A 24,217-nucleotide genomic window follows, 5' to 3' on the forward strand; every position below is an offset into this window, starting at 1 on the left:
TTCCAGTGGATACAAGCCCAGTTGATTCAGTGTCTCCTCATATGTCAGTCCTGCCATCCCGGGAATCAGTCTGGTGAACCTTCGCTGTACTCCCTTCCTGTAGCAAGAACTTCGAGGCAATTACGACGAGGCAAAGTTTTAAGGTGGTTGGTGGAAGATTTAGAGGGGATTTGACGGGGGGGCTTCTTTACGCAGAGGGTTGTGGGGATCTGGAACTCGTTGCCTGGAAGAGTGGTCAATGCAGAAACCCTCACCCCTTTTAAGAGATGGTTGGATGGGTACTTACGGTTACGGACCTAGAGCTGGTAATTGGGATTAGACTACATGACCTTTTGTTGGACGGCGCAGGTATAATGGTAAGTACTGCAGGGAATAGAATACGGCCAGCGTGATTTCCTGGACTAGTTTCGATTGCCTGGATGGGTCAGAGAGGAATTTTCCCAGATTTTTTCTCCCTAAATTGGCCTGGGTTTTTATCTCATTTTTGCCTCTCCCAGGAGATCACATGGCTCCAGTTGTGTTGTAGTGTAGAATGTTTCAGTATAAGGTGTGTCGCAGTTGTGTGAGACAGACTGGTTGGGCTGGGTGCTCTTTGCCTGTCCGTCATTGTTCATAGGTTTATATGTAACCTTTAGGGCTGCTGACCAAGGGCCGTGCTGCTCTTTGTCGGCCGGCGTGGACACGATGGGCCGAAATGGCCTCCTTCTGCGCTGTAAATTTCTATGTTTCTATCTCCTCGTGATGATCACGACATGAAAAGCACTATATAAGTGAAAATTATTTCCATATTGTAATCCTACAAGACTTCAACTGGAAAAGCATGGAAGGAAAAGTTTTCTTTTGAATTCTGTGGGGAAAAAAATAAATAATGTAATAATTAACTTAACTTTTTGAAAATGTCATGGAAATTATCTTTATTAACATGATGGAAAAATCTTCATAATGGTATTAACCATTCAGATGTCCTTTCATTATAGCAGTGGATTCAATTTATTATGCTTCTGTGGAAAAATAAACTCTGTTATTGTGAGCTATGTCATTATGAGCTATCCTAAATTGTGATTAACTTTTCATATATATTGAAAGAAAATCTACTTTTTAACTATAGCTTTTAGCTATTGATTTAACTATTTCTTTGAATTAGAAATTAAGCAGGAAAAACTATGAACCATAATTATATGACACTAAGTTGGGTGGCAGTGTGAGCTGCGAGGAGGATGCTATGAGGCTGCAGAGCGACTTGGATAGGTTAGGTGAGTGGGCAAATGCATGGCAGATGAAGTATAATGTGGATAAATGTGAGGTTATCCACTTTGGTGGTAAAAACAGAGAGACAGACTATTATCTGAATGGTGACAGATTAGGAAAAGGGGAGGTGCAACGAGACCTGGGTGTCATGGTACATCAGTCATTGAAGGTTGGCATGCAGGTACAGCAGGTGGTTAAGAAAGCAAATGACATGTTGGCCTTCATAGCGAGGGGATTTGAGTACAGGGGCAGGGAGGTGTTGCTACAGTTGTACAGGGCCTTGGTGAGGCCACACCTGGAGTATTGTGTACAGTTTTGGTCTCCTAACCTGAGGAAGGACATTCTTGCTATTGTGGGAGTGCAGCGAAGGTTCACCAGACTGATTCCCGGGATGGCGGGACTGACCTATCAAGAAAGACTGGATCAACTGGGCTTGTATTCACTGGAGTTCAGAAGAATGAGAGGGGACCTCATAGAAACGTTTAAAATTCTGATGGGTTTAGACAGGTTAGATGCAGGAAGAATGTTCCCAATGTTGGGGAAGTCCAAAACCAGGGGTCACAGTCTAATGATAAGGGGTAAGCCATTTAGGACCGAGCTGAGGAGAAACTTCTTCACCCAGAGAGTGGTGAACCTGTGGAATTCTATACCACAGAAAGTTGTCGAGGCCAATTCACTAAATATATTCAAAAAGGAGTTAGATGAAGTCCTTACTACTAGGGGGATCAAGGGGTATGGCGAGAAAGCAGGAATGGGGTACTGAAGTTGCATGTTCAGCCATGAACTCATTGAATGGCGGTGCAGGCTAGAAGGGCCGAATGGCCTACTCCTGCATCTATTTTCTATGTTTCTATAAAAGTTCAAATCATTTTTATGAGGATACAAATCAATACAACCATCACACTCTGAGTACTGCTTGCTCCTTGATGGACTGAAATGCACACAGGTTTCATCCCTTACTGTTGCTCAGGTTGAATTTAGTGAATTAAATGAAAGCTTATTCTCTCCTCAACTTCCCTTAACTTTCTATAAGGCCTAGGTCTGCCAAGACTCAGCAACTACTCCTGCAATTGGCAAGGCTCTTCCAGCACTTCTCTCGCACTCTGCATTATGACGCTTTATCACAAGTGTTTTCGGACTATTTTAATAGTGTTAGCATCTGTTAGGCCCTGAAATTTGGGCTTGTCCTCATACCTAAAGGTTGGATGTTGGTATTTCTAAATGTCAAGTCTTCAAAATGCGTGTATTATCAATCCCCTGCCATTAAAGTTATTTAGAGTGACATTCATGTATAGGCAAGTGGCCAATCTTTCAGGCTCAGAATCTCGGTCTTGCATCATCGCTTTCTAGGTATTGAAGTGTGTGAGAAACATCCAATTTATTTGAATTTTGTCATGATACGTATTAGCACTGCACAAGAATAAATTGGCAGAGTTTCACCGTGAGCAAATGGGTTTGTGAAAGCTTGAAAGCAGCAAGAAAATAAGTGACAAAATGCAAAAGGCTAGGCCACAGGGGCCGCAATATTTGCTCAGTGCTATGAAGAAAGCAGAGGGGCAAGATATCCGAATGGGAAACCTGGAAGTATGGGTTTCCTGGATATACTGCAGGATTTAATCGCGGGATGCTATTTACATTTTTTAGTAAGTTTTCCGCCCAATTCATTGCCTGTTAATGATTTTCTTCATTTTATCCAACAGTCAGATATGCTTGACGTGAATCAGATTATCAAGGATCTAGCCTTACTGGTGCATGAACAGGGGGATAACATTGGTGAGTATTAAATTACTGTTTGAACAGAATTCTTACTCTTCTTCCTCCATTGGCTTTACATTTTATTCATTTTCATTTAAGTCAAAGGAAGTTTTCTCTCACCCCGATGTTCCAAAACGCTGGTTGTGCTATTTGAAATCTATCCAACTAGTCCCACTCCCAGATCTTTTCCCAACTGCTTGCAACTTTTTCCTTTTCATGCATATATCCAATTGCCTTTTGAAAGTTACAGTTAAATCTGCTTCCACCACCCTTTCAGGCAATGTATTCGAGATCATAACAACTCGCTGCATTAAAAAACAAATCTCCTCATCTCCCCTTTGGTCCTCTTGCCAATTATCTTAAAAATAATTGAAATCATTTACATGAGGGTAAATATTCACCTTCACCACCTCGGTGATAATCTGGATCACCCAACTGTTGTACTGTTGTGTATCTGTAAAGCATGCATTCCCATGTTCGCCACCAGGGAGCTCATCCCCTGAAGTCCCAAGGGATCCCAGAAAATGTTGGAATCGATTATTAAAGATGTAATAGCAGCACATTTGGAAAGCAGTGACGGATCGGTCCAAGTCAGCATGGATTTATGAAAGGGAAATCATGCTTTACAAATCTTCTAGAATTTTTTGAGGATGTAACTAGTAGAGTGGACAAGGGAGAACCAGTGGATGTGGTGTATTTGGACTTTCAAAAGGCTTTTGACAAGGTCCCACACAAGAGATTGGTGTGCAAAATCAAAGCACATGGTATTGGGAGTAATGTATTGACATGGATAGAGAACTGGTTGGCAGACAGGAAGCAAAGAGTAGGAATAAACGGGTTCTTTTCAGAATGGCAAGCAGTGACTAGTGGGGTACCGCAAGGTTCAGTGCTGGGCTCCCAGCTATTTATAATATACATTAATGATTTGGACAAAGGAATTGAATGTAATATCTCCAAGTTTATAGATGACACTAAGCTGGGTGGCAGTGTGAGCTGTGAGGAGGATGCTAAGAGGCTGCAGGGTGACTTGGACAGGTTAGGTGAATAGGCAAATGCATGTCAGATACAGTATAATGTAAATAAATGTGAGGTTATCCACTTTGGTGGCAAAAACAGGGAGACAGAATATTATCTGAATGGTTACAGATTAGGTCAAGGGGAAGTGCAACAAGACCTGGGTGTCATGGTACATCACTCATTGAAAGTTGGCATGCAGGCACAGCAGGCGGTGAAGAAAGAAAATGGCATGTTGGCCTTCATAGCGAGGGGATTTGAGTACAGGGGCAGGGAGGTGTTGCTACAGTTGTACAGGTCCTTGGTGAGGCCACACCTGGAGTATTGTGTACAGTTTTGGTCTCCTAACTTGAGGAAGGACATTCTTGCTATTGAGGGAGTGCAGCGAAGATTCATCAGACTGATTCCCGGGATGGTGGGACTGACCTATCAAGAAAGACTGGATCAACTGGGCTTGTATTCACTGGAGTTCAGAAGAATGAGAGGGGACCTCATAGAAACGTTTAAAATTCTGACGGGTTTAGACAGGTTAGATGCAGGAAGAATGTTCCCAATGTTGGGGAAGTCCAGAACCAGGGGTCACAGTCTAAGGATAAGGGGTAAGCCATTTAGGACTGAGATGAGGAGAAACTTCTTCACCCAGAGAGTGGTGAACCAGTGGAATTCTCTACCACAGAAAGTAGTTGAGGCCAATTCACTAAATATATTCAAAAGGGAGTTAGATGAAGTCCTTACTACTCGGGGGATCAAGGGGTATGGCGAGAAAGCAGGAAGGGGGTACTGAAGTTTCATGTTCAGCCATGAACTCATTGAATGGCGGTGCAGGCTAGAAGGGCTGAATGGCCTGCTCCTGCACCTATTTTCTATGTTTCTATGTTTCTATGACCGAGATGAGGAGAAACTTCTTCACTCAGAGCTGTGAACCTGTGGAATTCTCTACCACAGAAAGTTATTGAGTCCAGTTCGTTAGACATATTCAAAAGGGAGTTAGATGTGGCCCTTACGGCTAAAGGGATCAAGGGGTATGGAGAGAAAGCAGGAATGGGGTTCTGAAGTTGCATGATCAGCCTTGATCATATTGAATGGTGGTGCAGGCTCCAAGGGCCGAATGGCCTACTCCTGCACCTATTTTCTGTTTCTTTGGGGGGAGGGGGGAAGATATGATAACTGTGTAGCCAGTAATTTTAATGAGCTTCGTCAAGACTTTCCTTAACCCTGTTGATGAAAATTCTTTCCTACAAGCAGGAGGTACTTTTATTTTTAATTGGATATCTTGAAAAAAATTAAGTAAATATGTTTTGTCTCTTTACTTCTTTTACTTTTGTCGTTTAATCTTCCATGAATGCTTCTGTTGTATCGTAAATTAACTTCGCAAAGTTTGTCAGTCCTGTATAGCTGTTTGATCCTATTCACATTCTTTAGTCAAGTCATTAAGTACCTACCTGCGCTGATTTCTTAACTCTCCAGGGGTTTTTGTGGCCACACACGCTGGCCTAAGTTAGTTTGAAGCAACTATTAGCTGTCCAAACTGGCTTAAATGGCCAAAACGAGTGTCGGTGGCTGGTAACGCCCCCTTTTGAACAAAACTAAACTAAACCAAAAAACAAAATCCTAACTAACTCACTTACATTGGCGCAATGTGCAAAATGGGGATTTTTAAGATACTCCAGAAAAATCAAGTTGATCAAAAAAAAACGGAGCAACTCCTGAGCAAATTTGGGCCCAATGAAAGCTTTTCATCCCTGGTATCACCCTAGTGAAACTTTTCTGCACCTTCTTTATGGTTGTTTCATGGAACATCTTATTTACTCACGATCGATAAAAGCACCAAGTGAAAAAATTCCTGAATCTCAACAACATGCCTCCGTCACTCATCGCTACCTCTTTACTGCGTCGCAGTCTTACTGGGATTGCAATCTTCCAACTTGATGCAATGTAATTATAGAACTTGATATGTCTTTTTTCAGAAGCATTGTACATCACATCATATTTGTACCATTTTAATCATTAACTTACAGATAGCATTGAAGCCAACATCGAGAAAACAGCTTCCAATGTTGATGCAGCTAATGAGCAGCTAGCGAAAGCAAGTCAGCACCAGGTAAGCCTGTGTTTAAATCTCGCTAAAAGGCAATCCAGACTCTGAATTGGATTGACCTGGACTCCTCTCAATTTTCTCAAGTACTTCCCCCTTTGGAGCGGCTCAGATGTAGGTCCTGAGGGTAGGCCCGCTTCAGGTTTCTCAAGCATTGGCGCATTGAGACCCGAAATGTTACTGTAGAAAACTGGAGAAGGAATTGTAATCTAGCTGTGGCCTTAAACAGGCAAAGAGAAAGTAAATGTGAATCCTGTGCCTGCAGACAACTGACTCTTGATGTGTTCAAGCTGAAGGCAGTGATGCCTATCTCAAAAGTTCATTTAAATATTGCCAATGATGCTAATGGCAATAATACAAGAGGTGGCTCGCTTAGCAGTAACTGTTGGTAAAACTAGGATTCTTCAGATCCGAGATAATCCTAGCAATCGTATTGCACTCTTTTAACTTTGAATAAAGGTGTAAAATGGGTGACCTCCCATTATACCTCTACCCGGCCAATTCAATATCACCCATTTTACCCCAGTGATCAAAGTTAAAATATCCCCATGATATCTATGTTGTAACTTTTCCATTCTTGCGTTCTGTATTGTTTTATGTATCATTTGTTTTATGTATCAGAACTGGTTGTAATAAATTATTTCTTTGAGTGTGCAAACAAGCTTCATAATTCAGTGGAAGGACCCATTTATAGCCTGTATTACAAGAATGTGTACATCCTCTTTTTTTCTCAGTCACTTACTCATCAGTAAATCCCTTAAAAATGATAAATGTAAAAAAAGAATGTGTATAAAATCAAAAGCGTTTTATTTTTACAAAAGGCCATGGACTTAGTTGATGTATGTGTCTTATTTTCAAATATGTATTCAAATGTTCTGCCTGTTATGACAATAATACGTTATAGAATGGAAAAACTGATACTGAAAATACAGAGGACTTTTTTCGGGCTTTGTGCAATTCTGGTAAGGTAGGCAATGTGTACACTATACATATTGACCAAACTGAGTCAGACTCCAGGAGGAGAGAGAGGTAAAGAGGATCAGGAGGAAAATTCCAGAGCTGAGAGTCTAGATCAATGAAGGGGTGAAGGATATCGAGGATGCACAAGAGGCCAGAATTGGAGGAACACACAATTATCGGGGAGTTATAGAGCATGAGGAGGTTACAAAGATAGGGCTGGGCAAGGCCTTGGAGGGAGGGTCATCCATGCTATCTTCCTTGGTCATGAAGGTGGAACAGTGCAACATTGAATGGAATCAATTCTGTTCCTCATTCGGTCTTTCCCATTTTTGTTGGACACATCTACGTTAGCAGACCCAGTGGGACAGTTTAAATTAATTGTGAGCAAGAATTGGGGCCATGATTTTTCCTTATACTGAGAGTCTACTTCGTGTTAATGTTGGCACTCCCGGGTTAGGGATAGTCCAGCTGAGATTCAGAATAAAGGTTCCTGTACTCTGTCCTGACAAGATGCTTTAACCCCAACCTGAAAAAACTGCTACTTACGACAGCAGTGTGCCTTTTCTGTTTCTCTCTGAGTGAGACTGACAAGTTCTGTATTTTGAGCATGAGCCCAATGAAACCTGGATTACGATTGTCCAAACTCATTTTACTTTTGTTCCAGCAGTCCAGTTTGGATTTGAATCCTCGTCCAAGAGGTTAGAAAAATTAGGATTTTCCTTTTTGCTGGTGTAATGTTGGTGAGGCGAACTTTGCATCCCTGTCTGTGACCATCCTAGGGTTAGTCTTGTGCTAACTTTTTTGACAGGGTGCCGGCTGTTTATACCTAAGCTCTGGAATTTCCTTCACTATATTTGACTTGATTATTCCAACGCACTCCTGGCTGGCCTCCCACATTCTACCCTATGTAAACTAGAGGTGATCCAAAATGCGGCTGCCAGTGTCCTAATTCACACCAAAAGTCCCACTCACCCATCACCCCTGTGCTCGTTGACCTACATTGACTCCCGGTTAAGCAACACCTCAATTTCAAAATTCCCATCCTTGTTTTCAAATCCCTCCATAGCCATGCTCCACCCTATCTCTGTAATCTCCTTCAGCCCCACAACCCCCTGAGATGTCTGCGCTCCTCTAATTTTGCCCTCTTGAGCATCCCTGATTACAATCATTCAACCAATGGTGGCCATGCCTTCTGTTACCTCGGCCTGAAACTCGGGATTTCCCTGTTTAAATCTCTCCGCCTCTCTACCTCGCTTTTCTCCTTCAAGAAGCTCCTAAAAACCTACCTCTTTGACCAAGCTTTTGGTCTCCTGCCCTAATTTCTCCTTATGTGGCTCGGTGTCAAATTTTTAAATCTCATGATACTCGTGTGAAGCGCCTTGGGATGTTTCACTACGTTATAGGAGCTATATAAATACAAGTTGTTGTTGTATATCCACCTGTGAGGGAGGCCCCGGCATGGAAGGGCAGATCGGGATTGAAGACCATGCTGCAGGGCCATGGCCTTGGCTGCTGCTTAGACCTGGGCAGAAAGAAGTATGGGGTCGCTGAACACACCATCAAAACCTGCTGGTGGGGAGAGTGTGTCTATTGACCTGTTATTGACCATCACTGGAGTGGCCCATTTGAATGTTCAGTCACCTCTGTTGGGTTCTAACAATGCCGGATGCCAGTAAGACGCTGGTGTGACTTCCATACAGGTTCCCTCGGGCGATGATGGGAAATGTGACACATTAATGTCTATCCTTCCTGAATGTTGAATACCCCTGGAGGTTGAGTTCCCAGCCTTGGTCATCCTGGAGCTATGTCTCCATGATGCCAATTACTTCATATCCGTTAACAGCTATCTGCGCAGTTAATTCGTCCACCTTATTATGAATACTCCTCTCATTGAAGCACAGATCCTTCAGGCTTGTCTTTTTAACACACTTTGCCCCTTTAGAATTTTGCTGTAATGTGGCCCTTTTTGCTTTTTGCCTTGGGTTTCTCTGCCCTCCACTTTTACTTTTCTCCTTTCTATCTTTTGCTTCTGGCCCCATTTTATTTCCCTCTGTCTCCCTGCATAGGTTCCCATCCCCCTGCCATATTAGTTTAACCCCTCCCCAACAGCAGTAGCAAAACTCCCTTTTGGACATTGGTTCCGGTCCTGTCCAGGTGCAGTCCGGTTTGTACTGGTCCCACCTCCCCCAGAACCGGTTCCAATGTCCCAGGAATTTGAATCCCTCACTTTTGCAGCACTCCTCAAGCCATGTATTCATTTGAGCTATCCTGCTATTCCTACTCTGACTTGCACGTGGCACTGGTAGCAATCCTGAGATTACTACTTTTGAGGTCCTACTTTTTAATTTAGCTCCTAGCTCCCTAAATTCGTCTTGTAGGACCTCATCCCATTTTTTACCTATATCGTTGGTACCTATATGCACCACGACAACTGACTGTTCACCCTCCCCTTTCAAAATGTCCTGCAGCCGCTCCGAGACATCTTTGACCCTTGCACCAGGGAGGCAACATACCATCCTGGAGTCTCAATTGCGGCCGCAGAAACGTCTGTCTATTCCCCTTACAATAGAATCCCCTACCACTATAGCTCTCCCACTCTTTTTCCTGCCCTCCTGTACAGCAGATCCACCCACGGTGCCATGAACTTGGCTGCTGCTGCTCTGCCCTGATAAGTGATTCCCCACAACAGTACCCAAAGCGGTGTATCGGTTTTGCAGGGGGATGACAGCAGGGGACCCCTGCACTACCTTCCTTGCACTGCTCTTCCTGATGGTCACCCATCCCCTATCTGGCAGTGTACCCTTTACCTACGGTGTGGCCAACTCACTAAATGTGCTGTTCACGACATCCTCAGCATCGCGGATGCTCCAGAGTAAATCCATCCACAGCTCCAGTGCCGCAATGTGGTCTGTCAGGTGCTGCAGCCGGATACACTTCCTGCACATGTAGTCGTCAGGGACACTGGAAGAGTCCCTGAGTTCCCACATAGCACAGGAGGAGCATAACACATGTCCGAGCTCTCCTGCCATGACTTTACCCTTAGATTAACTTAATTTGGCAACAACAGCTAAAGGTTACCGACTGATAAAGAAAAAGAAAAACTACTCACCAATCACCAGCCAATCACTTAGCCCCTTGGCTGTGATGTCACACTTCGATTTCTTTCTGCTTCTTTTTTTGCTTTCTCTCCCTGCACCTGCACCAGTTGTTTGGGTCAGAAAGTGACACATTCTTAGAATTAGGAATGTGGAAAAAGGACAAAGGAGAAGGAGGGCAGCGCAGTGACTGAACTTGTTGACTGCTTGACCCCTGATGAGACATGTTTATGTTTGAAAGGCAATCATTGAACAATCATTCCTTAACTTGCTGCATCATCCATTTCATATGTGGGATTGAATTACATTGAATGTCAGACAGAGTCGAAAGCAGATTACATAGGATTACATAGGATATATGACACAGAAACAGGCCATTCGACCCAACCAGTCCATGCCGGCGTTTATGCTTTACTCGAGCCTCCTCCCCTCTTTCCTCATCTAAATCTAACAGCATAATCCTTTATTCCGTTCTCTCTCTGATGAGGTTGTCTAGCGTCTCCTTGAATGCATCTATACTATTTGCTTCAATGCGGTAGCGAGTTCCACATTCTCACCACTCTTTGGGCTCAATTTTCCCCAGGAGTTGCTCTGTTTTTTTTTTTGGAGTAGGCTGCTTTTTCTGGCCTAACTTAAAAATCCCCAGTTGCCCCAATCAATTTGCACTTAGTTACGTTTTTTTCGGTTAGTTTTTTTTTCTCAAAAGAGGGCGTTACCAACCACCTATGCCAGTTCTGGCCATTTAGGCAACTTTGGCCAGCTAATAGTTACTCCATTTGTACTTAGGCCAGCGTATGTGGCCACTTGAGAAAACCCTTGCAGAGAGTTAAAGAGATCGGCGCAGGTAGGTACATCGGAGGCCATTCAGCCTGGGATAGGGGCGGGAAGCAGAGAGGACGTGGACCTGAACCAACCAAGCCTTAGGGAACCGACTTATAAAACCATCCTTCCTTCGCACAATTAAAATAAGAAGAAATAAAAAATTAAGTCCTACTTTCAGCATCAAACTGCAATTCACCTTTCTGCACTCGGCCCGGGAAGGCAGTGGGCCAGTGTGGGAGGTCCCTCGGCTTGGGCTAGGGGCGGGAGAACGCACCGGGAGGCCACTCGGCCTGGGCTAGGGGCGGGAGAACGCACCGGGAGGCCACTTGACCTGGGCTAGGGGCGGGAGAACGCACCGGGAGGCCACTCGGCCTGGGCTAGGGGCAGGAGAAAGCACCAGGAGGCCACTGGGCCTGGGCTAGGGGCAGGAGAAAGCACCAGGAGGCCACTGGGCCTGGGCTAGGGGCAGGAGAACGCACCGGGAGGCCACTGGGCCTGGGCTAGGGGCAGGAGAACGCACCGGGAGGCCACTGGGCCTGGGCTAGGGGCAGGAGAACGCACCGGGAGGCCACTCGGCCTGGGCTAGGGGCGGGAGAACGCACCGGGAGGCCACTGGGCCTGGGCTAGGGGCGGGAGAACGCACCGGGAGGCCACTCGTCAGGGCTAGGGGCAGGAGAATGCACCGGGAGGCCAGTCGGCTGGGCTAGGGGCAGGAGAACGCACCGGGAGGCCACTCGGCCTGGGCTAGGCGCGGGAGGGATGAATTCAATGGAGAGAAGAGCCTGTGTGTGGCGATCATATCTTCCCTGCACACTCAGCTCCAGTATAGGCAACAGAGCTATCAGGACATAAGGCACCAGACTGATCACAATTAAAAGCAACTCTGATTAAGAATCTTCAGAATAAAAGACTTACAGTTAGTTGCTTTTGAAGTCTGGCTTCCTTCCACGTCTGCAGCAGTGTCATGCCCAGCACCGAGAGACTGCCCTCAGCTCAGAGGCAGGCTGGTTAAGACTCGGGTGCATGGCTGAGGTTTCTTCAATGCAGCCCTGATCAGTTTGAGCATCCTGGCTTAACGCACTGCAAACAGAGGCCCGTGGAACCAGCCCTGAAGACTGCACTTCATGCAAGGGCTCCTCATATCTGCAGCACGGAAGGCACGCAGACTCGGAGCGCTGCTGCGCATGCGCGGGGCCATCACTATTCTCCACTGCGCATGTGCAGATGTCCCAGCACATTTTCCAGCGCAGAACGCAGGCTCCACTCCCCAAGGCGACTGGCCACGCTGCATGGCAGCAGATCAGGGGCCAGACAGCGGCCAAAGTTGGAACATTTCTTTTGGAGCATCTCCGGATGTACTTAAGCGGCGCAACTCGGGTAAGTACACTAAAAAACAGACTCGGCCAAAATTGAGCCCTTGGGTGATGAAGTTTCTTCTGAATTCCCTATTGGATTTCTTGGTGGCTATCTTATATTGATGGCCTCTAGTTATGCTCTTCCTCTCAAGTGGAAACATTCTCTCGTATCCACTCTATCAAAACCTTACATAATTTTAAAGACTCTTATTCGGTCACCCCTCAACATTTTTTTTATCAAGAGAAAAGAGACCCAGCCTGTTCTTTTCCTGATATATATATATACTCTTGCATTTCTGGTATCATCCTTGTAAATCTTCTCTGCGCCCTCTCCAGTGCCTCTATATCCTTTTTATAATATGGCAACCAGAACTGTACACAGTTCTCTAAATGTGGTCTAAACAAGGTTCGATACAGGTTTAGTATAACTTCTCTACTTTTCAATTCTATACCTCTAGAAATAAACTCTAGTGTTTGGTTTGCTTTTTTTACGGCCTTGCTAACCCATGTCGCCACTTTTAGTGATTTGTTTATTTGTACCCCGAGATCCCGTTGTTCCTCTATCCAACCTCGACTCGTACCCTCCAATGGGGAGTGACCTCCTTATTTTTCCTTCCAAAATGTAATACTTCACATTTATCTGCGTTGAACTTCATTTGCCAATTATATGCCCATTCTGCAAGTTTATTAATGGCCTCCTGTAATGGCGATGTGTAACTGCTTTAGCATGTTGGAGCTGGTGGACACCAATGTGATCCACGGCAACCACATTGGCAGTAAGTGTTGGCTGCTCGAGGAATTTCAGCTCCGTGTTGATGAGCTGGAGTCCAAGCTTCAAACACTGCGACGCATCAGGAAGAGAGAGAGTTACTTGGACGCTGTGTTCCAGGAGACAGTCAAGAACAGCAAGACTGATCTCCAGTGTAAAGGAATGAGTGATGTAGAACAATTAGAGAATTTTGAGCTTTGTAGAAAGAAGAAAGACTTGGATTTATATGGCGCCTTTGACAACCACCGGACATCTCAAAGCACTTTACAGCCAATGAAATACTTTTGGAGTGTAGTCACTGTTGTAATATAGGGAACACGGCAGCCAACTTGCGTACAGCAAGCTCCCACAAACAGCAATGTGATAATGACCAGATAATCTGATTTAGTTATGTTGATTGAGGGATAAATATTGGCCAGGACACCGGACTCCCTGCTCTTCTTCGAAATAGTGCCATGGGACCTTTTACATCCACCTGAGAGAGCAGACAGGGCCTCGGTTTAACATCTCGTCTGAAAGATGGCAACTCCGACAGCGCAGTGCTCCCTCAGTACTGTATGTACTGGAGCGTCAGCCTAGATTTATGTGCTCAAGTTCCTGAAGTGGGACGTAAATCCATAACCTTCTGACTCGGAGGCAAGTGTGCTACCAACTGAGCCACAGCTGACACTGTAGTATAATTTAGGGGAGATTTCATGAAAGTGTATCAAATATATGGTTTTATATATAAATACATATGAAAAACTTGAAAAAAATACTTTTGGAGTATAAAAAGAAAGTTTGTAGTAGCATGCTGTGAGCAAACTGGCTCTCATGTTTGCTGACATAACCTTTCATCTCAGGAATCAACCTCGTGAACCTGTTGCAGCAGGACTTCCCTGCTTTTACACTCCAGCTCCCTTGCAATCAAGGCCAACATTCCATTTGCCTTCGTAATGACTTGCTGTACTTGCATCCTAACTTTGTGTGTTTCATGCACAAGGACCCCAGGTTCTTCCGTACCTCAGCATTTTGTTATCTCCCCCCATTTAAATAATAAGTTGCTTTTTTGTTTATCCTCCCAAAGTGGATAACTTCATATTTTCCCACATTATTCTCTATCTGCCAAATGTTTGCCCACTCACTTAGCCTGTCCATATCCCTTTGCTGATTTTTTGTGTCCTCTCTACAATTTGCTTTCCCACCCATCTGTGTATCATCAGCAAACTTGGCTACATTACCCTTGGTCCCTTCATCCAAGTCATTAATGTAGATTGTAAATAGTTGAGGCCCCAGCACCGATTGCTGTGATACCCCACTAGTTACAGTTTGCCAACCGGAAAATGACCCATTTATCCTGACTCTCTGCTTTCTGTTAGTTAGCCAATCCTCTTTCCATCCTAATATATTACCCCCAACCCTGTGAGCACTTATCTTGTGTAGTAACCTTTTGTGTGGCACCTTATTGAATACCTTCTGGAAATCCAAATACACCACATCCACTACTGGTTCCCCCTTATCCACCCTGCTCATTACATCCTCAAAGAACTCCAGCAAATTTGTCAAACATGATTTCCCCTTCACAAAACCTTGCTGACTCTGCTTGACTGCATTAGAATTTTCCAAATGTCCTGTTACTGCTTCCTTAATAATGGACTCCAGCATTTTCCCAATGATAGATGTTAGGCTAACTGGTCTACAGTTTCCTGCTTTCTGTCTCCCTCCTTTTTTAAATAGGGGCATTACATTTGCGATTTTCCAATCCGCTGGAACCTCTCCAAAATCCGGGGAATTTTGGCAGATTACAACCAGTGCATCCACTATCTCTGCAGCCACTTCTTTTAAGACTCTAGAATGTAGGCCATCAGGTCCAGGGGACTTGTCCACCTTTAGTCCCATTATTTTATCGAGTACTTTTTCTTTAGTGATAGTGATTGTTTGAAGTTCCTCCCTCCCTATAGCCCCTTGATTATCTATTATTGGGATGCTTTTAGTGTCTTCTACCGTGAAGATCGATACCAAATATTTGTTCACAGTCTCTGCCGTTTCCCTGTTGCCCACTATTAATTCCCCAGTCTCATCCTCTAAGGGATCATCCTCTTAGCTACTCTCTTCCTTTTTATATACCTATAGAAGCTCTTACTGTTCGTTTTTATATCTCTTGCTAGTTTACTCTCAAAATCTATCTTCTTCTCTCTATTATATTTTTAGTCGTCCTTTGCTGATTTAAAAAAAATTCCCAATCCTCTGGCCTCCCTCTAATCTTGACAACTTTGTATTCCATTGTTTTCAATTTGATACCATCCTTTACTTCCTTAGTTAACCACGGATGGTTCTCCCTTGTCTTAAAGTCTTTCCTTCTCATTGGAATATATTTTTGTTGGGAGTGATGAAATATCTCCTTAAATATCTGCCACTACTTATCAACTGTCTTACACTTTAGTCTATTTTCCTAGTCCACTTTAGCCAACTCTGCCTTTATACCTTTGTAATTGCCTTTATTTAAGATCAGGACACTGGTTTGAGATTCAACTTTCTCACCCTCCGACTGAATTTGAAATTCAACCATGCTATGATCACTCTTTCCTAGAGGATCCTTTACTATGAGATCATTTAGTAATTCTGTCTCATTACACAGTACCAGATCCAAGATAGCCTGCTGCCTAGTTGGTTCTGCAATGTATTGTTCAAGGAAACCATCCCAGATACACTCTATGAACTCTTCTTCAAGGCTACCTTGACCAATTTGATTTGTCAAATCAATATAAAGATTAAAATTGCCCATGATTATTGCTGTACCTTTCTTACAAGCCTCTATTATTTATTGAGTTATACTCTGTACAACCATGTAGCTACTGTTAGGGGGCCTATAGACTACACCCACCAGTGACTTCTTCCCCTTATTATTTTTTATCTCCACCCAAACTGATTCTACGTCTCGATCTTCTGAGCAAATATCATTTCTCACGAACGCACTGATCTCATCCTTTATTAACAGAGCTACCCCACCTCCTTTTCATTTCTGTCTATCCTTCCGAATTGTCAAATACCCTTTGAATAGTCAGTTCCCAGCATTGGTCATCTTGCAACCACGTCTCTGTAATGGCTATCAGATCATACCCTTTTATTTGTGCCTTCAACTCATCTATCATGTTATGAATGCTGTGTGCATTCAGATAAAGAGCTTTTAATGTTGTCTTTTTACCATTTTTCCCTGCTTTGACCACATTTTCTGATACACTCTTGTTTTTATAAATTCTCTCCCTTCCGCTGTTTGTCGTGCGCTCCTTCCGCTGTTTGCACTTGGCTTCCGCTTGCTCCCAGCGAAGAGACTCGAGGTGTTCGGCGCCATCCCGGATGCTTTTCCTCCACTTTGAGCGGTCTTGGGCCAGGGATTCGCAGGTGTCAGTGTGGATATTGCACATTTTCAAAGAGGCTTTGAGGGTGTCCTTGAAGCATTTCCTTTGCCCACCTGGGACTCGCTTGCAGTGTCGGAGCTCTGAGTAGAGCGATTATTTTGGGAGTCTTATATTGGGCATGTAGATGATGTGGTCCATCAGAGCCGATCGACCGTGGTCAATGCTTCGATGCTGAGGATGTTGGCCTGAGCGAGAACACTGATGTTGGTGCGTCTATCCTGCGAATGGATTTGTAGGATCTTGCGGAGGCAACATTGGTGATTCTTCACCACTGCTTTGAGGTGCCTGCTGTACATAGTCCATTTCTCTGAAGCATATAGGAGAGCGGTAATCACTACTGCTCTGTAGACCATGAGCTTGGTGCTGGGTTTGAGGTCCTCGTCTTCAAGTACTCTCTTCCTCATGCGACCAGAGGTTGCACTGGCACATTGAAGGTGTTATTGGATTTCATCATCGACAAAGTCCTTCTTTGACCTCACAAAGGCTTTTGACATAATCAACAGTGAGGGATTATGGAGTGTCCTCCTCAAATTTGACCTGCCCTCAAAAGTTTGTCACCATCCTTCGCCTCCACCTCAGACCCAATTCACGTAGGACCGGTGTCAAGCAAGGCTGTGTCTTTGCACCAATGCTCTTCTCGATCTTCCTTGCTGTAATGCTCCATCTCACCCTCAATAAGCTCCCCACTGGAGTGGAGTTAATCTACAGAACAAACAGGAAATTGCTCAACCTCCGTCGCCTCCAGTCCAGATACAAGGTTGTCCCATCCTCTGTCATTGAATTACAGTATGCAGATGACACTTGCATTGCGGAAGTCGAACTCCAAACCATCATCAACACCTTCACCGACGTGTATGGGCCTTACACTAAATATCCGTACGACAAAGGTCCTCTACCAACCTGCCCCTGCCTTACAGTACTACTCCCCCCGATTATCAAAATCCATGACGGGGCCTTGGACAACGTGGACCATTTTCTATACCTGGGAACCTACTGTCAACCAGGGCAGAGGAGATAAAAGCATGATGGGATTGAAGGTAAAATAAGTTGGAGATGTATCATACCATTAGAAATATGGGGGTAAGAATTGCTTTGGTCATGACGTATAGCAAATTTTAAATGTGTTCAAAAATTACATGCTTATTATATTACTACTTATAACAAACAAAGCAGCCCTTCTGTGATGTATAAATTAGAGCTGTTCCATCATTAATCACTTGGCAGAAATAAAACTCTTTTAAAAATGTAAATTCTCTTCCTGCCTGTGAACTGTGCTGTGCATCAAATGAACAATATTCAAACAGCTAAACCTTTTTGATTGCAGGTGATTTTACTTTTTGGAAATACAATAATTGGTTTAGACTTTCTCCACATTTCTCTATACATCATTCTTCAAGTGTTGAAGGGGTGTTTTGTGTGTTTCTAGAAGAGCCATTCTAGCTGCAGCTTCTAATAATGGGGTAGTAAAGCTCCTTTCTGTTCAAAGGGAAGGTTGGTAATTGTTTGAAATACAGAAATCAAAAGAGATCACGGGGATAAAACGCGAGTGCAAAATGGCTGATTGTGAATCGGCAGCCTGTTTAGCATTCTGCACACCAGAAAATAAAATCTTATAGAATGTAAAACGAGCTTTTGATTTACTATCATCAGCTTTGCAGACCAAGGTGAATTTCACACCCCATGCATTTCAAACTTCTGACTGGCAACATCATCAAATAATTACAGAGGTGTCTCATTGCCAACGGATAGGAACATGAAGGACTGGATCAGTGCATTGTACCACAGGGGAGAATGCTTTTCACATAATGCCTTGATATTATGTGAAGCAGTTGTTCATATTAGCTCAAGAATGTGGTGCCTCACTCATTCGCTCACTTACTCACTTACGTGCACACATCATTATTTTTATTTACTTCTTCATGGAATGTGGGCAAAGCTGGCAAAGTAACATTTTCTGATCATCCATACTTTGATCTGTTATTACGAACAATGACAGACAAGTAAAGACCATCTGGTCCATCGAGTCTGTCCCACACAATTGCGGTATCTTGCACTCCACCCCTCCCGCAAACATGTGATCTCTTGGTAGAGGCAAAAAAACAGGCCAATTTGGGGAAAAAACATCTGAGAAATTCCTCTCCGACCCATCTAGGCGATCGAAATTAGTCCAGGAGGTCACTCTGGCCATTAAATTCCCTGCAGTACTTATCTTCTGTAAGAGTTAATCTCTGCTGCAGCCAGAAACAAACCAAGTTTTTGCTTGAAGGAATTCACTGAGCGTGCATCCACCACGAGAGGGCAGCTTGTTCCAGAGGCCTACTTTTCTCAGTGAAAAGAACCACCTCCTGACATCTAGCCTTTACGACTGAAATTTGTGCCCCCTGAAATAAATGGTCAGCTGAAACACTATCTATTCCCTTCATTATTTTATAAACCTCAATCATATCCTCTCTAAGTCTACGTTGCTCTAAGGTAAAGCATCCCAGCTCTTTTAACCTATCTTGATAACTAAGATGCTTTAGGCTTGGAATTAGTCTAGTGGCCCACCTCTGCACCCTTTCCAGAGCCTCAATATCACCCACCATGTGAGAAGACCAAAACTGGACATAGTATTCCAAGTGCAACCTCACTAAGGTCTTGTACAAGGACAAAACAGTACACCTCGTCTTATACTCAATTGTCCTATGGATAAACCCCAACACCCTATTTGTTCTAGCTATCGCTGTATGGCATTGCTCGTGTACCTTTAAGGATGTATGCACTAGAATGCCCAAATCTTCACCATTTTTATTGCCTTTCCCTGGAGGGTGTATGAATGTTGAGCACATACATAACACTGCACTTATCTAAGTTGTACATAATTTTCCAGTCATGAGCCCAGTAGCCCAATACATTAAGATCTGCCTGAATCAGACAAGCTTCTTCTACAGATCTTGGTATCATCTGCAAATTACCAAATCGTGCTGCCTACACTGATCCCTGTAGGACACCACTGGTGACCAGTCTCCAAACAGATCCAAATCCTTCCATAGCTACTCTTTGCATGCGTCCTGTCAGCCAGTTCTGTATTCAGCTCAATATATTTCTACTAATACCAGAGGCTCTGATCTTATAGAGAAGCCTTTTTTGCGATACCTTGTCAAAGGCTTTTTGGAAATCTCAGTAGACAATGTCTACTGGGCTTCCCTCATCCACCAACTTTGTAACTTCTTCAAAAAATGCAATTAGATTTGTGAGACATGACCTTTTTTTTTATGAAGCCATGTTGGCTGTCCCTAATATGTCCCTCCCCATCCAAGTATTCATATATTGCATCCCTTATGATTCTTTCAAGCATCTTACCTGTAGTAGTAAACCTTTAAAAATACAGGCCAGGGACTCACACAGTACATATTCCATCTCTCGGGTGGATATCATCTGGCCCTGCTGCTCTATCTATTTTTAAGTTCTTAATTCTTTCTAAAACAATCTGTTTATCTATGTTAATGTTACTGATTAAAACTAGTATTATTAAATTCTAATACTTGAGCATCATCTTCAAGGGTGAATATTGATGCAAAGTACTCGTTTAATATTTCCGCCATACTCAGTAACCTGTCCTTGAATACCCTTCAGTGGCCCAATACAGTCTTTGATCATTCTCTGTTTCTTCACATAACTAAAAAAGCTCTTCCCATTACTGTCACAGTTGTCTACAATCCTTTTTTTCCATTAGCCTTTTTGCTGATCTAATAGCAGCCTTAGTTTCCTTTAGTTCTTTGTATTCAACCCTATTTATTTGAGTGTTAACTATTGTTTACAGTTAAATAGAAAAACTTATAACAATTTGGAAAGCAAAGAAATGGAGTTGGTTGGAGCATAGTTTTCTTTGCAGTACAGCTATTTTAGTTGAAACGTAAATCAAATGCCCCTTTTTGCAGGGGTACGAGAACCCACAAATTAACAATTTAAAACTTTAACGAGAACCTTAAATCAAATTAGAATTTAGTTACCGGGGGTAATGATGTACTCCAGTTCCGCCAGTGTCCACCTCTCGCGGAAGGCTGCGAGCGTACAGGTGGACACCGCGTGCTCCATCTCCAGGGACACCCTGGTTCGAACGTAACCGCGGAAGAGAGACAGGCAGTCTGGCTGAATGACCCCTTCGACTGCCTGCTGCCTGGACCAGTTAATGGCTACCTTGGCCATGCCCAGGAGCGGTCCTGCGAGGAGGCCCTCCGACCTGCCCGCTTCCCTCCACACAGGGTGCCCAAAGATCAGGAGCGTGATCTTTGCAGTACAGCCTGAGATGCAAAACTGAGGCATTGCACTGCTACCTCTGGCAGGAGAGTGTAATTACAGCACAACAAGTTTACACAGGCAATTTCCATTATAACTGTGGTCATAGGAATGTGTACTGGTAAAAAGTTGACAAATATGTGACAAAGCCATGATGTTTTTTAGGTGGAAATTGGATACAGATCTAAGATTTCTAATATATTATAGATATGAAGGGTTTTGATAGAGTAAATAAAGACAATTACTTATGTTACAAACTGTTTCCACTGGCAGGAGGGTCAGTAACCAGAGGAAACAGATTTAAGATAATTGGCAAAAGAACTGGAGGGGGGAGATGGGGGCGATGGGAGGGGAGGTGGTGTTGGGAATGTTATTCAAGTAGCGTGTTGAAATGATCTGCAATGCACTGCCTAAAAGGGTAGTGGAAGCAGATTCAAATGTAACTTTCAAAAAGTAATTGGATATATACTTGAAAACTGAAAATTTGCAGGTCATGAAAGAAAGTAAGAAGTGCATTTATATGGAAGGGCTATTGTAAAAGAGCAGGGGAGTGGGACTAATTGGATAGCTCGTTCAAAGATCTAGCACAGTATCATAATCATGTTAGCTGTGGCTCAGTGGGTAGCACCCTCGTCTCTGAGTCAGAAGGTTGTGGTTCAAGTCCCGCTCCAGAGACTTGAGCACAAAAATCTAGGCTGATACTCCAGTGCAGCACTGAGGAAGCGCAGTGCTGTCGGAGATGCCGTTTTTTAGATGAGAATGAAATCAAGGCCCCGTTTGCTGTCTCAAATGGACTGAAAAGATTCCCAGCACTATTTCGAAGAAGAACAGTGGAGTTATCCCTGGTGTCCTGGCAAATATTTATCCTTCAATCAACATCACTCCAACAGATGATCTGGTCATTATCTCATTGCTGTTTGTGGGAACTTGCTGTGTGCAAATTGGCTGTCGCGTTTCCTACATGTATTGGCTGTAAAGCGCTTTGGCACGTCCGGTGGTGGTGAAAGGTGCTATATAAATGGAAGTCTTTTTTTCTTTCTTTCACAGACACAATGGCCAAATGGCCACTCAATTGATGATTGAATATGGGGAAAAATTTGTCTCGGGCACGAGTGTGGGCAGCCGTTTTACACTCCGATCGATTGTTTCCATGGAAATGAAAATCGGGAGCAGTGAAAAATGGGCTGCCTATGAGCTATTGCTAGCTTTGCCCAACCATCCAAGACAAATTTTACCCCCAAATTGTCAGAATAATTATGGATGTGTTAACGATTAATCACCATGTGATTCTCCCTTAATTAAAGAAAGAAATAACTTCCATGCATATATAGAAACATAGAATATAGAAATTTACAGCGCAGAAGGAGGCCATTTCGGCCCATCGTATCCTTGCCGGCCGACAAAGAGCCGCACGGCCCTTGGCCAGCAGCCCTAAAGGTTACATATAAACCTATGAACAATGACACAAAGGCAAAGAGCATCCAGCCCAACCAGTCCACCTCACACAACTGCGACACCCCTTATACTGAAACATTCTATACTCTACCCCAACCGGAGCCATGAGAGGCAAAAATGAGATAAAAACCCAGGCCAATTTAGGGAGAAAAAATCTGGGAAAATTCCTCTCCAACCATCCAGGCGATCGAAACTCGTCCAGGATATCACCCTGGCCGTATTCTATTCCCTGCAGTACTTACCATTATAGCTGTGCCGTCCAACAAAAGGTCATGTAGTCTAATCCCAATTACCAGTTCTAGGTCCGTAACCCTACAGGTTACTGCAGTTTAAGTGCCCATCCAACCATCTCTTAAAAGTGGTGAGGGTTTCTGCATCCACCACTCGTTCCAGATCCCCACAACTCTGCGTAAAGAAGACCCCCTCAAATCCCCTCTGAACTTTCCACCAACCACCTTAAAACTATGACCCCTCGTAATAGACCCCTCCACCATTGGAAATAGGCCCTTACTATCCACTATTTCCAGGCCCCTCAATATTTTGCACACCTCAATAAGGTCGCCTCTCAACCTGCTCTGTTCCAATGAGAACAAATCTAGCCTATCTAATCTGTCCTCATAATTATAGGCCCAAGTTTCGGGCCGTGCCTAAAACGACGCAGCCCGGACCTGGACGCCCGTTTTTCGCGCCACAAAGTGCGCCTAAAAAAAACTCACCTATTCTCCGGCTCCCTGCAGGCCCTCTGGAGCTGGGCGCGGTGCAGCATGAGCTGTGGGGGGCGGAGCCAGGTCCCTGCGCTGAAAACAGTGCCAGGACCTCTGCACATGCGCGCTACAGTGGGCGCGCATGTGCAGTAGCTCCAGGCGCCCAAAACTGTGTGGGAGGGGCCCGAAGCACGCAGCCCCTACCACTGGCCGAATGGCCTCACTGGGGCTGCGTGGATAAGACTCACCTCCCACCCGACTGGACCCGACCCGACCCGACCCCCGCTCTCCCCGCCCCGGCGACCCGACCACCGCTCCCCCCACCGCCCGGCGACCCGACCTCCGCTTTCCCCCCCACCTCCCCAGTGACCCGACCTCTGCTTCCCCCCACCTGCCGGTGACCCGACCTCCGGCCCCCCCGCCCCCCCCCACCCTGGCGACCCGACTCCCTTCCCTCCCCGGCGACCTCCGCGACTCCCTTCCCCCCCCCGACCTCCGCAACTCTTCCCCCCCCCGACTTCCGCGACTCTCTTCCCCACCTCCCCCAAGCTCCGCGACTCTCTTCTCCCCCCCACCCCGACCTCCGCGACTTTCTTTCCCCCAACCCGACCTCCGCGACTCTCTTTCCCCCCCTCCCCCGACCTCCGCGACTCTCTTCCCCGCCCCCTGATCTCCGCGACCCCCTCCCATCCCCTCAATCTCCACGACCCCCCCCCACCACCACGGACCCGGGACCGAAGACCCGACGCCACCTATCTGTAAATCCAGCCCGAAGTCTTCGGCCCGGCCATTCAGCCTCCTTCCTTCCTTCTCTCCCTCCCCTCTCCCTCCCCATCCTCTCCTTCCCTCCCCTCTCCTCTCCCTCCCTCCCCCTCGCCCCTCTCCCTCCCTCCCCTCCTCTCCCCTCTCCTTCCCTCCCCTCCTCTCCCTCTCCCTCCCCTCCCCTCCCTCCTCTCCTTCTCCTCCCCCCCACTTCTCTTCCCCCCTCCTCCTCCTCCTCCTCCTTTTTTCCCTCCTCCTTCCTCCTCCTTTCTCCTCCTTCCTCCCCCTCTCCCCCCCACCCCCCTTCTCCCCCTCTTTTCCCCCCCCCACCCCCTTCTCCCCCTCTTTCCCCCCCCCCACCCCCTTCTCCCCCTCCCTCACCCCCCTCCCCTCGCTGTCAGGAACACAGACACTGACAGACAGAGAGATAGAGACACTGACAGAGACACACTGGGGGGGCCGTCCCAGCACGCTGTTGGAGGGCTCCCGGTGCTGCAGTCGATAAGT

General features: G+C 45.1%; 1 protein-coding gene across 2 annotated transcripts in view; it reads left to right on the top strand.

Moving 5' to 3' along the window:
• The window catches only part of tsnare1 (T-SNARE Domain Containing 1), a 1,185,173-nt gene that overhangs the window by 1,005,089 nt on the left and 155,867 nt on the right, over positions 1-24,217 (top strand). For both annotated transcript variants that reach the window (XM_070876910.1, XM_070876900.1), the window contains exons 9-10: positions 2,949-3,021; positions 6,036-6,118. In XM_070876910.1, the coding sequence (XP_070733011.1) occupies positions 2,949-3,021; positions 6,036-6,118 (156 nt within the window). The remainder of the gene's footprint in view (positions 1-2,948; positions 3,022-6,035; positions 6,119-24,217) is intronic.

Source organism: Pristiophorus japonicus, chromosome 1, assembly GCF_044704955.1.
Source record: "Pristiophorus japonicus isolate sPriJap1 chromosome 1, sPriJap1.hap1, whole genome shotgun sequence".
NCBI lineage: Eukaryota > Metazoa > Chordata > Chondrichthyes > Pristiophoridae > Pristiophorus > Pristiophorus japonicus.